We start from the raw sequence: 16,174 nt of genomic DNA, 5'->3' as shown, positions 1-16,174 counted from the left end.
TGCAACTAAATCCATGATGTTAATGTCAATGAACATGCTCGAGATAAACAGTTGGTGGCCCTAATTCTCGTCTCATTTGCCATTAAACTGCAACGAGATAACATCATTAAATGAGCGCTAGTCAAACCTCAAAAGGTGGAAAAATATGTCAGTTTTGGTACTTTCATCCAGCAGTTTTCACATCGATGAATGAAAAAGGACCAAATAATCCCAATCAGGTGAATACGCAATTATTATGACCTCCCTATCTGTCGCTGTATCCATGTTTTGAAAATATATCATCAGTAGGTGTTGTTTAGAGGGAATATGAATGCTGCCAAATTTATCTTCCTTTTCCATTTAATTACAGCTATTATTGCAGTTTTTATTAAAAACAAATTAGTCATTTGACCCTTTTCCCAGTCATGTGGAATTATTTTTTATTTTGGGTATCATTATTCTTGGAGGGTGATGTTATTTAATGGAAAGAAATCTGTATTCTGTTGATATGATTAGTGGGTAAAACAAATCTAGTGAGTTTGTCCTACTGGAAGCCATGCTTTTCAGCGTGGTATTAAATTTTCATGTGTGCTGCTGCCACAGGTTGAATTGCCTTAGAATAACAACAGAAGCTGCGTGACGTTGCCAGGCATGACTATGTCTTGTTGATTCGGTGTGCCTTGTGTGGTGGATGGATTAATCGCCCGCACAGCTTTTCTGTGAAACCATCAAAACGATGTCAGCTCGGCTCGATAGAGATGGAACGTCTGCACGGACAATCTGCTCGCTTGAATCATCCATCTGGGATGCACCACAATCTCCTGCACATTGTTCTCCGAGCATCTTTCAGCTTCAAAAGAGGCAATGCTTTCGAAAAGGCTGTACTTGCCGGCTTCTGGATCCAGGTGAAACAATAGCTTACAGCAGGCTTCTGGGCATGTGTGAATTTAAGCAGCTGGGGTTCCTCAAACAACACAGCTTTTTCTTGGTTCATTGCCTAATCCATTATATTTAAAGAAAAAGCAGAGTCAAGCTGTTTTTAGTTTCATTTTCCCCCTCCAACAGGATTATTCCAGTATGTTAGTTATCATAGAAAACTCTTAATGGAGTGGGAAATTATTCTGACACGACTATGCACATTTGACCTAAAAGATACAAACCAAATAGAGATGAAATGAATATAAATTTCTTTGGGGCGATATGCTTTCTTTGTCCTGCTAGCTTTGTGCTCGCTCCATTTTTCTCCCATCTTTCAGATTGATTTGCAGGAAGACAGAAAAAAAGGTTTGGCTTCTTCATCCATCTTCGTCTAAAAGCCTCCGTCGTAATCTTACACAGCTGTCAGACGCAGGAGAATATAGATTTTAAAAGATTTTTTCCTCTTTAGAGCTATTGAGTGAAGAGTTCCCACTCCAGCTAAACACTTTTTTATTATAGACTTTGCGATGCTGGAAGAGTCTTTCAAAATTGACATATATTGTCTTTAATGAATGTAGCTGGTGTACAGCATAAAACTGAATATAGTACCAGTGATCTTCATCCCTCTACACGCACTGATGAAATCACTTTCAAGATGTATTTATTTAATGTTTTTTTTAACAAAACTGCAGGCTGAAAAACATTGAACCCTTCCATTTGTCACCCACAAGAGACCATACAATGATTTTAAATAGTTTTTCCATACACATAAATAAAACATAAAGAAGAGATCAGATTACATTGCTTTAGGAAAGATAAGTAAACTAACAGGAATAATCAACTTCTACATCAAATATGAATACATTCGTAAGACTTGTCCATGTGCTTACTCGGCTTACTCAACTTTCCTTTATTCTGTGAAACAAGTAGGAGCATCTCACCCAAGACAAAAAAAGAAAATGTCTGGCTTTATTAATTAAGCCATGAAGTAAAAACTCAGTCCTGTTATGAATGCAGCAGAGTAGATGAGGATATCGTACATGTGTTCTTCCACTACCCGGGCTGTGTGACAGGTGGCTTTATAAAGATCCTCTCACTGGTTTGTAGTTTTCCTCTCCTTCTCCTTTCCACTGGTGAGGGCGAGACATTTTTAATCTCAGGCACTTTCTGAAATCACGAGGTTGTCGACTGACTAACGCAAACATAATATTTTACACATAACGTAGCCTGCTGTCTATAACCTTATATTCTCTGCACACTTTTCATTATTATTTATAGGCCTTTTCTCATCTCTTATGGCCTCTTTCTTTAGAGGAATAGTACAACGTTTTTGGAACTACTTTTTTTTTTTGCTGAGAGCTACATGAGAAGATCGATACCACTGTCATACCTGACTGCTGAATATGAAGCGACAGCAAACAGCCAGTACGTTTAGTTTAGCATGAAGCCTGGAAGCAAAGGAAAATAGCTTGCATCGCTCTAACCAAAGGTGGCAAGATACACCTACCAGCACCTGTAAAACTCTGTTTTCCCTCAATGTTGAACTATTCCTTTAATGCAAATCTACAAGTGAAAAATTACTGATTAGGCTGTTAAAGGTAAATAATTTTCCACATGAATTAATGACAAACAGAGAATTAGTTTAAGTTAAAATTGTCACTTGACCTGATTCAATTTGTACAAACTGGCCCAGATCTGGGCAACCTATAAATGTGGTGGGAAAAAAATGTACAAAAATGTTCTTATTTCCAGTCCTGGGTCAAGTAAAGTAGTCAAGCAAACCTGTCTTATATATTACTAAACATTTTCTATAAATGCACAAAGCACTATGTTTATGAACTGCACTTCAGTTGGTGAGAGGAGGTCGGGGTGGAGGGTGGGCGTCCGTAACGCAGGATTGTGAAACCAGAGCCCGGGGTTCACATCCCGACTCTGGTTTATGGTTAAGATTAGGCCGCAGAGGCACTTTGATTAAGGTTAGGAAAATATTGTGGTTGTAGTAAACGCCTCGTGTCACTGTGGACTTTTATCTCTGACCTGTCTAACTTCTAACTTCAGTTTGATGTAATGTGAGTGTTTCCTTTTTCTGAGGAGGGTTGGGTGAATGATTCAAAACAAAAGAGAGCGCTGTTTGCTTTCTGTTTCCAAGTTGGTACAGTTTTTAAAACCATGTTTACTGTTGCCATGACAATGAAAGTTGTATATTTTTTAGGATGTAGTAACTTTGTAATTTTGACCAAACCATAGGGATATCCTTAACTAAGTGGTTTTTGTGCCTAAACCTAACCAGGGGTGTAAATTTAAAAAACATTCCTGTGGGTCATATTTGATGAGAACAAACAATCTATATAGTCGTATGGGTTGAAGGACTTGTTGTAAGACATTGTGTAAAACATTGAGAACAAATGACACGGCATCAGTAAAGTCAATTGAAGAGGAAAATAGCCTAAGTTACTCTTTTTAAATGTGATGACATTCACAGTATTGTCCAGTATTGTCCTTTACACCACTGAAAATGATTAAAAAAAAAAGAATAAAAATGTGTTTTGGCCCAAGACTGGAAAAAAACTCTAATTTCATAAAGTCACCATTAAAAAGCTGAAAGGTTTTGCATGTTGTTTAAGACAAGAGCAGGGTATTTTATACAAATTACCCATTAAATTACCTTTCACCCATAAAAACACAATGGTATGGAATTACATGTCTGTACAGTAAGTGAAACTTTTCACAAAGTAGTGAGAACCTGATAATTTTATACATCGTGGAAATAGCCATTTCCTCATGTTTTAAGGCAAACAGTCATTATGCACAGATCAAAGTTTTCAACTAGTGATGCACAAACTGCGATTGATGGCAGAAAAGAAAATTGAACTATTTTAAGCCTTCAAGCTGACTAATTTCTATGTACATCTATGAGTTTCGTGATCAGTAACGTGATGATCATGTAGCTCTTGGTGCATGTTGATATACTCATGCAGCCTAAATTGAATATATAACTCTGTGTTAAAGCTGCATCTCAACGAAGCAAATTAAAACATCTTTCTTCTCAGTTCTCCTGAGAAGTGGATGCATCTTATTTCAATATTGATGACCTTTAAGGGCTGAAGCAATGCATTAAAAACCTGAATAATAAATGATAATCATGCTATTTCCTACTACTTTCTGTACCTCTGTCTCATCTTCCATTATTTGTGTCAAGCATAATGTCAAGTTTATCCATTTATGGATGCATTTCAGCACTTTAGACTGACATTATGCCCTTTACAGACACCAGCTGTTTTAATGAACTTACATTAAACAACTTAAAACTGTATGTACGTAACTCATTTTCAGGTGATAAAGTCTCCATGAAATGTCTTCAAAGTCAGTTCATTCCAAAAACATAGTGAGAAATACAATATTAAAGCAAATATTAAATCAAGCATAAGAACATCATTTTAAAAGATGTTAAAATTTTATAGAAATGAAAGTCTGTTGTGTTTTGTAAATAAACAGCAGTGAACATACCCGTGTTTACTTTCACTGTACATCTTCATCTTTTATCCCAAGGAACTAAATCAGGCAATTTCATACTTTAGCTAATAAGAACATGTGAAAAATATTTTGTAAAAGTCTCCACACTCTCTCTGCAGTCTCTGAAGTCCACATGTTGGTGACGGCTGCATCTCGTGAGCGTCTTTCGTTCGCTTCATGCATTTATACACAAGTCAGAAATGACTGGATATTCTGGATAATTCTACCCGTGAAGGGAAGAGAAACCAACCAGTTTCCCACAGTCTCAGCTGTTTGAAGTGATGCAGGATGGACGCCATATGGTAGTCGCACAGTCTTAGATCCAGTTCACCACTGGGGTAGTTCAGCCTCCTTCTTGCTCCTCCCATCTTCGTCTCCATATGAGTCACCATATTGTACCTGACACAGCTCAGATGTGCTCTGCTCTGTGCACTGATAAAAAATACAATAAGACTTGGGGACCTACAAAGTGGTGTAGATGTAGACAAAGATGATGACTACCAAGTTGAGAATGGTCCCAATGATGCCCAACATGGCCAAGATGGACTCCTCCTTACTTTCCTTGTCTTGGATTCCCTTTTCCTCATCACTGTAGACAGTGTTTACCATTTTCCCTGGAAAAGTCTGCAGTTTTCGTCTCAGACCAATCTGGAGCAGGCACATAAGGAAAAAAAGACAAACACAATCCATGTTTTAGTTAATGCAGCTGGTTATTTTTCCATTGAAGATGGAAAAATGCACGTTAATGGTGGACAGCTATAATGTCAATAAAAAAAAGTTGGTGAGGCAATAAAATAATGATTAAAACGTAATCAAGAAAGTAATTGATCAGCATGTTATGTATTTTAAGTTAAATGGATTACATTAATCGGATGGAGAGCTGCCTACAGCAATGCCAGTGTTTTGTGAAATAAATGCATTATTATCAAGACTGAAGTAGCCCTGAAGTAGCTTGAATTTTTAATCCATAAACAAAAGAAACCGTGTGGGAAAATGTTCTGGCCCAGAAGACACGTTTTACAGATTTGCTCAGAATGAAAAAAGAGACACAACAACAGGATGTGTGATGCCTGTTGTAAGCTTTTACTGTGTTTGTCCAAAAAGGGGAAAACTCAACATCCTATTTTGGTAAATGTCTTGATTTAGATGCAACATTTTTCTACAAGTAGATTGTTTAGCGATTACGTAAGTCCGAAATGTTTGATAAACACAAATGTCAGTTGACTCACATACAGGGGTGTGTATGCAGGGAGCGTGCAGGTGTTGACTTTGTATTAACGTTTAATGCAGTAACTTTAACAGGACAAACAACGGAGGATCAAAACGAGGCATCAAGTTGAGAACTTGACCAACCAATGCACATTAATAGTGAATATGACAACTCAGACCATTCAGTTTGTTTTTATTGGCTCTCTTGCATGATATACGCTTTCGAGATGAATGGATGCTTTAAATATTTAAATGAATTTCAACCAGTTCAAGAGTACTGTGAGCAATTTTTTCTTGCTTGGAGAAAAAAAGTGACTAAGCGTCGTTATGGTGAGCTCCAGCTGCAATACACTTATTCTCATATGCTGGTTTATTCAAGAATACAAGAAAGATTTTCTCTTATAAGTAAATGACTTTCCTTTTTTCAATAAAATATATCCACAACACAACATTTTGAATCTAAACTTAAACTACTGGAAGATTAGATATGTCGTATCTAATCTGTTCAAAATGCTTTCAGCGCTTCTCAATACATCCAGACATTCATGCTTCATATCAGCTTTAATCCAATTTGTCATGACATGTATTAATGTAATGGATAATACGTATCCATAATACTTTTCTCTTTCCTTTTTTTTTATACTACACGTGTGGATTCTGAAGGCTTTCAGGAAGTTGTAAAATATATTTTTGTTTATTAATTGCTGTTCTGATTTGGACATTTATGTTCACATTTTTGGTGAGATGTTGTTCACTCATATGTACTTTAACATATGCAGCGTCATTCATTTTTTCAGGTGTTCTGACTGTATATATATTCTAAAATATGATGGCAGCAGTACACAACGCTGCTGTTTTGTTCATCTCTTCCGATGCTGATTGTGTTAGCACTTTTTTTCAAACGGGAAGAGAACCTCTGGTTAAAACAGAATTAATGATTACAGCAATGAGAACTCTGTACTCCTGAAAACAGACACCAACTCCCCTCTTGACTGACATGCTGGGCATCGGATGAACGGCTCTGGCAGCTCTCTGAACCCCGATGACAGCAGATATATTCCTGCACTAGACTTTATTCAGCTGTGGTATTTCTTCAACTGTAAGACCGCTCTGATACAAGTTCTGAGTGTGCCAGCGCTTGTGAGAGTTATCAGGGGCGTTTATGTGTGTATGTGTGTGGGTGTATTGATTTGTGTAGCCTGAAGTGCAGTATTAGAAACTAGCTCTATGTTTTTAGCCCACAGACACAGCAGCTTGTGCAAGTTGGCATCCAAACACCTCTCAGGAGAAAAGCGCTCCTTTTGCGGGTCAATGGGTTTTATACGCCGACTAGCAACAGAAAAACATGTAAGCTAATGCCGACTAAAAATAAACCTTCTAACAGGGAGCTGTTCCTCTTAGGAAAAAGCTTTGATGCAAGGTAAACTCCATATTTTTGAGCTCCAGCTAGAGTTTACAAAAAAAAGTTACCAGAAGTGCTACCTGGGTACACAATGTACCTTTTAGGCTGATGGGTGAGGAACTGATGTCCAGTGATTCAAAACAATCCTGAGCTACCTTTCATACAGTAACCTGGTCCCGCCAGACTATTGCTCACAACTTCAATTTTCTTTGCTGTGAAACCCTGTTCGAATTAAGGTTTGCACAGCTACTCGGACCAATCAGCAACAACCAGGCTGTACACCTAACTGGACAATGAATTTAACGTTAAACCATTGTTTACCATAATTAACTTTTGAAAATCTCAGATCATAGAGGGCTTTTAAGGAGTTTCCTTTGTAACAAGTGGAATTAAAGTAGCTTGTCGAAGGGGCTCTAACAAAGTAGTTGTTGTGACTAATTGGCCCAATAACAGTACAATGGTGAATGAAATAATACAGCATGTCTCTTGGTACGCATATCTTTAGGTTGCCTTTCCTCGTTTGCATTTTTCCTCCTGCAGAATGAAGTTCCTTAGATGTTGGTACTTGTGCAACATTTAGATGACTACACTACTTAATCTTGTAAATTTACATTCCACCATTTTTACATCTCCTGCGCTCCACACACCTGTGTCTATCTATTGTGTGATTGTGTGACCCATCACCAACACGTGAATGCCCCCTAATGGCATGGCATAATACAGTAATTCCTAAAAAATATAAGTGAGTCTTCCAAACAATTAAATAAAAAAAACAGCCATATTGGCTCCAATAGTAGTTTTTATGTCACTGATGTAGCTCTTTCCTCTTTTTCTGCTTACTGATTGTGTTCTCGGATAGTTTGGCAGAGGAAGAAGTGTGTTGGCAGAAATCATCACCTGCAAAGGAATCAGTCACGATACGTCAAGTCTCGGTGTTGTCTAGTGAAGATGTATTGAAAAGAGGAAGATCACAGGGAGCCGTTTTATTAAGTTCAATATGAGGTCAGTGCTGCTGTGAATGTAGAATTTTGTGATTCACGCACAGGAAAGATAGTAAAATTAAAGTCGCCTTTGTGTTTATGGATGACCTATAAGTTTATATAAAAAGCCTTTTACACTGTAAATGCCTTCTGTTCTGGCCTGTTTATAAGGGGAAGGGCATCAAAATGATTGTCCTTTCTAAGGGCTAACAGCCTACACAGTGGCTCTGAATGAGAGCAATATCCAATCATCGACATACATTGTGCTCCTGATATGCATAAAAACCCATCGATGTCTATTTCTGTGTTAAAGTGCTTCCTCCTCCTCTAATCTGTAACAATGGGCTTTGATTGCCTCTCCTGGGGAGCACTATAAACAGGGCTTCCCTCGACCTGAATGGAGATCTTTGTGTGGCGCGCTGGATGTGCCTTCATGCATGAAGATGCCTGCTTTCTGCTGATATAAACAAGCGCTCATCTCAAACCGAATTGGGGGGGATGTGCCCCAAGATGTTTAGCGAGGAGGAGGAGGTGGAGGAGGTAGTGGAAGAGGTGGGGGGAAGGGGGTAGGGAGGGGATTCCAGGCTATGCCAAAAACCTGTGTACGAAACGGCTTGGAGCACAGCTGTGCGTCACACAGCAAAACCTTCTGGATGCCTTCCAGTGGCTCCTCATTCAGCTACTCCAGTCTCCACAGTCATCAACGGAGAGCGGTCTGTTTCGAGTGGCAGCCAACGCTGGCATCCCGTGAAGGGCCATAATCATTAACTGCTCATAATGACTTCCTCTGTCCGTTCAACATTCAGACTGGACAGCGTGCGTTCGGGATCCGAGCTGTTATAATCCAGGACAAACTAGAAGTGAAAGTCACTAAAATGAACGATTTAATATGTCAAATTAAGAGATTAATAATCTCGTAAAGAAGGCATTCTACGCTACAGTGGGTATTTCGGTATTGGTTTCTCTTGTCACTCAAGAGCTCCTTTACAACAACTCTAACATTTAAATGTCACATCAGCCACGGCCAGGCCCGCTTAGGATTTCAATACAGTACATGTAGCACTTATTGATCAACAAATTCTTATTAAAAGTGTCTCCTTGCGAGTTTTTCCTCTTCCAAGGTGAGCTCACACCTGGCCCCATCAGTCGTACAGCAACAGCCAGAAGTATATTTGTGTATAAAAATCAGACCGACGGTGAGAGAGAGAAAATGGGGTGAGGCCGTACCTGGGACAACAAGTCCGGACGCTCCACCAACATCAGCTAACATCCTCAGATCAGATCGGTGGAGAGTAAAACCTTTTGCCACTTGAATAATCCTGAGCATGTCAAACAACTCCAGATGCTAACTGAGTCTGACCGGCGCAGTCGCTTTTGGCATTGTTTAAAGATGGAATTAAAGCAAACGGCTTGTGTGTGTGTGTGTGTGTGTGTGTGTGTGCGCGTTGTAACATGCCCATCACACATACCAACTGTGAAGCTTCACACACTGAACAATATGGAGAGTAATCAAAACAGAGGAAGAGTGACAGGAGAAGAAAAGCAGATGAAAAACTTCCAATCGTGAGTCTGACCCACTTTTCACAAGCTTTGCTCAGTTTTTCTGCAAGTGAGAGGAAAGTGACAGACCTATTTTTGAATTGATAAAAACTGCATTATCGTTTTTTTTAAAGTAGTAAAAACAATTCTGCTAAAGACCTTACAGAAAAGTTCAGACGAGTTAAAGTGAGGGACGAGGAATTCAGACATCTGACAGAGGCACTCCTGTGTTTCATTACCATTAAAGGATGGTTTAGGCTAGAATTAGTTTGTCCTTGAAAGGCTTTTATTTTTTATGAATCGAAGAATTAAACTTGGTAACAGTGTGTATGAGGTGGAACTCCCAGGGATGCATTAGGACGTGTTTTCTGGACAAATAACAACCGCACCTAACGGTGTCTTTCAGAGTAAAGCAGCAAAGAAAAAAAGACCTGATTGTAAAGCAGGTTTCGGGGTGTCTGCTTCCTTAATGACTCGTGCAAACACAACTGAGCCTGGACATTTTCCACATTTATATAGATGCATAATAAATTGATAGCTATACTGTCATGATATAGAATCTGTGAAATATTCATTTAGTATTTGTTGACAGTTTCCAGCAGCTTCATGAAAGATGATGAGTTTAGTGAAACGGCTCTGGATGTGAGATGGCAGTCATACTTTAAAGACCTACCTTGCAAAGCATCAGGAATAATATAGCATTGGACATGCTGGAGGGGGACGCCTTTCCGTAGTGCACAGACATCCCTGGCAACTAAGGTGAAAGTCGACCCCTCTCATCCTTCGGCTGTGGAGGGGAGCAGGATCCAGGGAGGGCTGGCTCATACAATATCAGGGCTCTCGTCGGATGTCGTCTCCTGCAGCGCTCCAGCGTCTCCTCCCCGAATTTCATCTCACTCGTGGCCAAGTTCTAGCTGCTGTCACTTTCTCCTCCTCAGCCTGGCAAGAGAGCTGAAAGTGTGCTGCCCACCTCCTCTCTCTGCTCTTCCTCCTCTTTCTCGTCTGTTCGCCTCCCCTCCTCTGCTTCTCGCTTCTCCTCCTCTTCCTCCTCCTCCTCCTCCTCCTCCTCCTCTTCCTCCTCTTCTTCTTGTCTGTGTGGAAGGATGATGTCAAGTTGAAGAATGGAGACAGTTGATGGGCAGATGGGGGTGGGAGGGTAACAAAGCTGTTTCATGCGAATATTTCCATCCTCTTTTGTCTTTATTCCGCAAAGCACACAAAAAAAAAGAGAGATTTTCAGTCTTGTCTCTCGTCCCCAGAATCCCCGTCAGCCCCCATTAACGGCTCATCGCCTCTATCAAACTTTTATACCACTTAGCAATGTAAAACATGTTAAGCTGATCTCTTAGCTTTTAAATGTTTCATACATAAATAAAAGAGGCAAAAAGGCACCCATGCTGAATTGCTGGAAGCCCCTGCTTGCTCAACATGATGTGTAACCTAATATAGCTTTTCCTGCGCTCCAGCAGCCGAGTGTGTTTCTCTTAACTAACTGAGCAGAGCGTGAACGCTGGACGGCTATAAGGCGGAGGGAGAGAGGGGAGGGGGTGCTGCGAGGGAACCAGTCGCCTCACACTGATGTGGTGTCGTGGTTGCTTTCGCTCCACAGGCAAAAGGTATCCCCTGCTCCCTTTCTACCGCGCATATTAATGCAGCCACGGTTGCTTGGCAACCGACTCAGGGGAGTCACACACGGCCTGATGACAAGAAGCACTTGTGACAGAGGCCGGGATAAGGGGCGAGGGTCTGCTCCGGTGTGTTTTTGTAAGGCGGATTGTGTGTGTGTGTGTGTGTGTGTGTGTGTGTGTGTGTGTGTGTGTGTGTGTGTGTGTGTGTGTGTGTGTGTGTGTGTGTAAAATGGACTACCATGCCATTAGTCAATGTGTGTATGCATTTCTGTGTTTCTGTTTATGCAAAATGCAAACTCCTGTACGGTGAGGCCAAAAAGGGAGGAAGTAATAACCTGTTATCACAGCTTCCAGTTTTACTTTTCCTTCTGCCGGAGAAGAAACCGTTCATCAAAACATCAATGATTCACATTTATGTGACAGTGGCCACGTACTACAAGTAGATCCTACAGTTAGAGCCCGATCAATGATGGATTTCTTTGGGCCAATACAGACATCAGGGCAGAAAGAAAATAGAGAAAAATTTAGCGCACTGTAGTGACTGACTAGTGCGAGCCTACAGTAGTTTACAAACTAGCAATGCAAGTTGTCACTTCTTCACCAAACTTCTAGGACAAAGTAGTTCATAAAAACGAGATCAATTTTGCAGTTCCATTTTCTTGTGACCGGACATAAAGTCTCATTCTAGCCTGCCGTTGTTTGACTTTTGAGATGCACGTTGTAATATTATTGGAGGAGGATTTCACACATGGCTAAAGCTGCAGTCTTCAGTTTACAGTGCTGTGACATAAGTTCACTGCTAAACACAATATGTTGTCTAAGTTTTCGTCACCATCTTCGACACCATATTTCTCTTTTTTTTTTTTTTTTTTTTTGCTTGTTTGTTTTCCTGTGGATGTGTTTTATGCTGAACGTGAGCACCCATATTGTGACCAGGTCAGTTGTAGTGTGAGTTGACACATAAGCCAGGAAATATTGATAAAAGCGTACAGAGTCACTTGAAGGTGCAAGTGTGTTGGAGCTGAACATTCATCAGTCGAGAGTGTGTGTACGTGTGTGAAAGAGAGATGTACCATGTGTGTTCACAAGTCATACGGTGAACCATGTATATTCGCGCGTGTGTGTGTATATGTTACCTTTTACATTCACGAACACACAGGGTTTATGTACATCCACAGTACAGCACTTATCTCGCCTTCGGACATGTGACACATCGGTGCCAGCGACATGAGCGCATAATGCATACACTGATCAAACGTGAAGAACCTGCGGGGTATTTATCTTGCAATCTGACACCCGGACGACGAAAACCTCCCTGAGTGAACCATCCCGTCCCGTCGTCTCCCTCTGATCCCGTTTTCTCACTTCACCTCGGCCAGAGGGAAGGACACGGGCTTTCAGCATTTGAACTGAGAGCAGAAAGACTTTTCCCTCTGTCTTTGAGGAGAAGTGACTCACTGAGGCCATCCCACCCATTTCTCATTTGAAGAAATAGGCAGTTTTACGACTTGAATATTTATAGTTATTCATCAATTTACATTTTGGCCTTTGGCTTTCTGCGAGAGATATATCTTTCAAGTAAAAAGGACAGAATGAATGCTGCATCCTAATATGTTCCCTGATGACTTTTGGTGTCCCGGCTTGCTTGTTAGTTGTTGTTGCCGTGGACAGTGAGGATGTTTTAGCTGTGGGTTTTTTTTTCAGCATTTTCAATTTCACTGATTCTTGAAGAGGGTTAGCAAGTATTTAAAATTTACCAGCCAAGTACCTTGATGTAGTTTTTAAAGGTTTATATTACAGCAGTGCTGGTGAAAATTCTGAATCAGCGGTTGTGGAATTAAATGAAATACTTTAGAAATACATTTGCCTTTGAACAATATTTCATTCTGTGGATGGGTCAGGCTGCTAATGGAAATGTTTTGAATGTGAAACAGCTGCCAACAAATTAGTTTAGGCTTGAGGTTGCTTTGCACATGAAATGACCCGGAATGGACAGCAATAAAAATGGAAATGTAAAGGAAACATTCGATCTGAACTAAAACCACCAGTGTGTATAATTTTACTGCCGACTTTCCATCCCTCCCTGCTTCAAGATTAACTAACGTAGACTGTCGCTGTCTGCGTGAGCATTTATAACAATTAATCAGCGAGCCCATTGAATTTGTTCTTGTCATTGGAAACCAAATCACAGTGTTGTCCGACTGCATGTCGATCAACCTTTGTCTCGCATCAATTTCCATTCAAACAAGCAAACATCAGTCTCAGCCCCGGCTCGAGCAGTTGTATTCATCGAAACTGTTACAGAGGAAAGTGTGTTTTAACTCGTTACACCCATCTTAGAGTGAGCCGACAGTGTTTCCAGTCAGAAGGATGTTCCATTGCTAAAGCTGCAATAATCTGTAATTTTATGTTCGTGATGGATCAAATAATTGTGTAATGTGAAAGATGTCACTCATAGTGGCAAGCCTACTTTATCTCTATGTAACATTTTAGCATCTTTTAGCTCATTGTTTTGGTGCTACAGGCCACTTTAAAACTCTGCTAAGCTCACTGCACGCTACCTGTCCTGCTCCAAACAGCAGACAGACAAAGTTAGCAAATAGTTACTGAACATGGAAAAGCATTAATCGGCTAAAGAGACAGATGTTTCTCTCAGGAGTTGGTGGAGACCATTACAGAGCTAAAAGATAAGGGCATATCTGTGAATCTGCACTCGATTGCTCTTCCTCAAAGATCCAGATGTGTGAGACACGAACTGAATCTGAATTTCATGAACTGAATTTGAAATGAGAACTGAATTTAGAGAGTTGAATTCTCAGTGACTTTTAAATGCAGTTTCAAAGCAAATTAATTCAAATTCAGAATTAAACATTCAGTTTCAAATTTATTGAAACTCAGTTTCAAACTAAAATATGTTTTAATTTCTAAACTAACTAAAAATGTCATTTTCATTGTTCAAGCAAAAACAAAAAAACAAAAAAAACACACCAGTAAGAGAAATTGTAACATATTATAACAATATCTTTTATGTAAAGTTGATAAAAAGGTGAAAGGGTGTCAGATTTCACACACAGAAAGCCTTGAGTTTACTTTAATTAATTTCACAGGGTAAATTACTCTAGCTCACATTTCATAAGGTAGATCTAAGGACACGAAGCCTTGTTGCAAATTGGTGTGAGAAAATATCTCGCCCATACAAAACTCCAGGTATTAGTGTTTTGTTTTAGACTCAATGGTAAAGCTAATGGAATCGGAGGGACTTCACGATCCAGATTAATGGAGAAGTAATCAGCAATTAATCAGTTTTTTTCTTCACATTTTTCTTTTCTTGTATGTTTGTACTCACAACCTGTGCTTTTTAATTTGTCCTTCAGTGAACGCAGCTCAGCACTGCCACTTCATTAATTAATGAGAAGATAAGAAAGTTGTGCCCTATGAACAAAGTTTATTACAAACACTGAACACAATGCGTATCTGCCCACATCACGGCCACAAACATCAGATTGTCAGGCAAAAAATGTCGTCATTTTGTATTTCAAGGAATTTCAAAGAAACATCAAATGAGCTTGAAATAAATGTCTTTAAGCACTTCAATCTCCACAATTTTCAACACGAATCCTAAGAGCGGTTGCATGAAGAGTAAGGCAGTGTCATGGCTGCCATTAATCTTAAGTAGCAGAGAACATGACAGCAGCATATGTGTCCTCCAGTCAGAGAGCCTGATCCCCCAATCCGGTTCCTAATGCAGGTGCAGGGACGAGGGAAATAAAAATTCCAACTTCAAAAGATGTTTTATTCTTTTATTTTCTTGGAAAAGATGGATGGGTCGTGAGCAGAGGCCAGACAATGTAAAAGCATTCTTGTTGATCCTGTAGTAATGGGATCCTGGTAACCTCAAATTGGTGTTGTGTGTGGACTAGAGAATGCAAAATAACAAGAAAAGCCATTAAAGATTGATTTGAGAGTTTTGTGATGTGTTTTCTGCTGCTTAGATGCACAAATAGCTTAAAGTCTGATAGAATGGAAAAATGGAAAAACAACGCTTGACCTACAGAAAACAGCTAAATCACTCAGAAATTTTGAAAGTTGTAGTAATGCTTTTAGGCCTGATTGGTCAAAGCCCGCTGCAGGCCAACCCTGAGATTTGGCTCCTCATTGGCATTTTCATTCAATTATTTCAGTGTAGAGCTTCATAATCAAATAAGATGCTATATGTTCACTGAAAGTCTAATTTGACCCCTTGGTTGAGATTTTAGCAGTCCTCCACATATGGCTTTTAATTGGACAGAGTCATATATTTAATTTAAAATGATGAATGGAAGATAAGTTAGCACACATGTTGTGATTAGGACAACAATATTTGAAAATGAATGGTTGAGCTGGAACGGTAACACAGACTCAATTCATTTCATTACACATTCAGATTGTGTTGTTGTGATAGATCGCACAGGACATGACATGTACGTGTTTGTAATTTGGGTTTATCAGCATTTTGTTTGACAGATCAGACACGACAATGGCAATCCCCAAAACATTTCTAGAAGCAGTATTTTTTTTTTTAGGGCAGCAGAATTGCATCATTTTGATACATACAGACACATTTTTGGCCACACAAAGAGTATAGTGTGCAACAGTACCTGGGAGTTTCTATGTGGGCAGCCAGATAATTAGCATCTATTGATAGTAGCCAAGTGTTTAGGGAATATTGTAGTGTCTAACGGGAGCTTGCATGCGAGGTGTATGTTAATGGTGTGTGAAGACATTTGTTAATTGTGGCTACAGGAAACAACCTCGGTTACATTCTCCCTCTCCAGACTGCATGAAATCAGAAGATGTGTACAGTAATGTGTAATATAAATTTCATTTACTTTAAATGGATTTGATTAATATTGGTACTGGTATCGAAAAATGTGTGAGCGATATCCAACCCCACTTATGATGTGGTTTTTGATAAGTTAAAACTGACCCTATCCACTTGTAGCTCTTCTGGAGCTTCCAGTTGTGGG

At 39.7% G+C, this 16,174-nt stretch overlaps 1 protein-coding gene across 1 annotated transcript; it reads right to left on the bottom strand.

The window, feature by feature from the left end:
- Nucleotides 1-1,541: 1,541 nt before the first annotated feature.
- Nucleotides 1,542-10,907, bottom strand: tunar (TCL1 upstream neural differentiation-associated RNA). The gene is made up of 2 exons (XM_069152471.1): nt 10,214-10,907; nt 1,542-5,058 (listed from the first exon to the last, which is right to left on the bottom strand). Exons 1-2 carry the CDS (start codon nt 10,283-10,285, stop codon nt 4,873-4,875), a joined length of 258 nt encoding a protein of 85 aa, XP_069008572.1. The 5' UTR covers nt 10,286-10,907; the 3' UTR covers nt 1,542-4,872.
- Nucleotides 10,908-16,174: the final 5,267 nt, after the last annotated feature.

This window comes from Embiotoca jacksoni, unplaced genomic scaffold (genome assembly GCF_022577435.1).
Source record: "Embiotoca jacksoni isolate LCO1_2020_lvr unplaced genomic scaffold, fEmbJac1.0.p SCAF_18, whole genome shotgun sequence".
Classification (NCBI taxonomy): domain Eukaryota; kingdom Metazoa; phylum Chordata; class Actinopteri; family Embiotocidae; genus Embiotoca; species Embiotoca jacksoni.
Note: the sequence above shows the minus strand (reverse complement) of the source record. Positions and strands in the feature narration are given on the sequence as shown.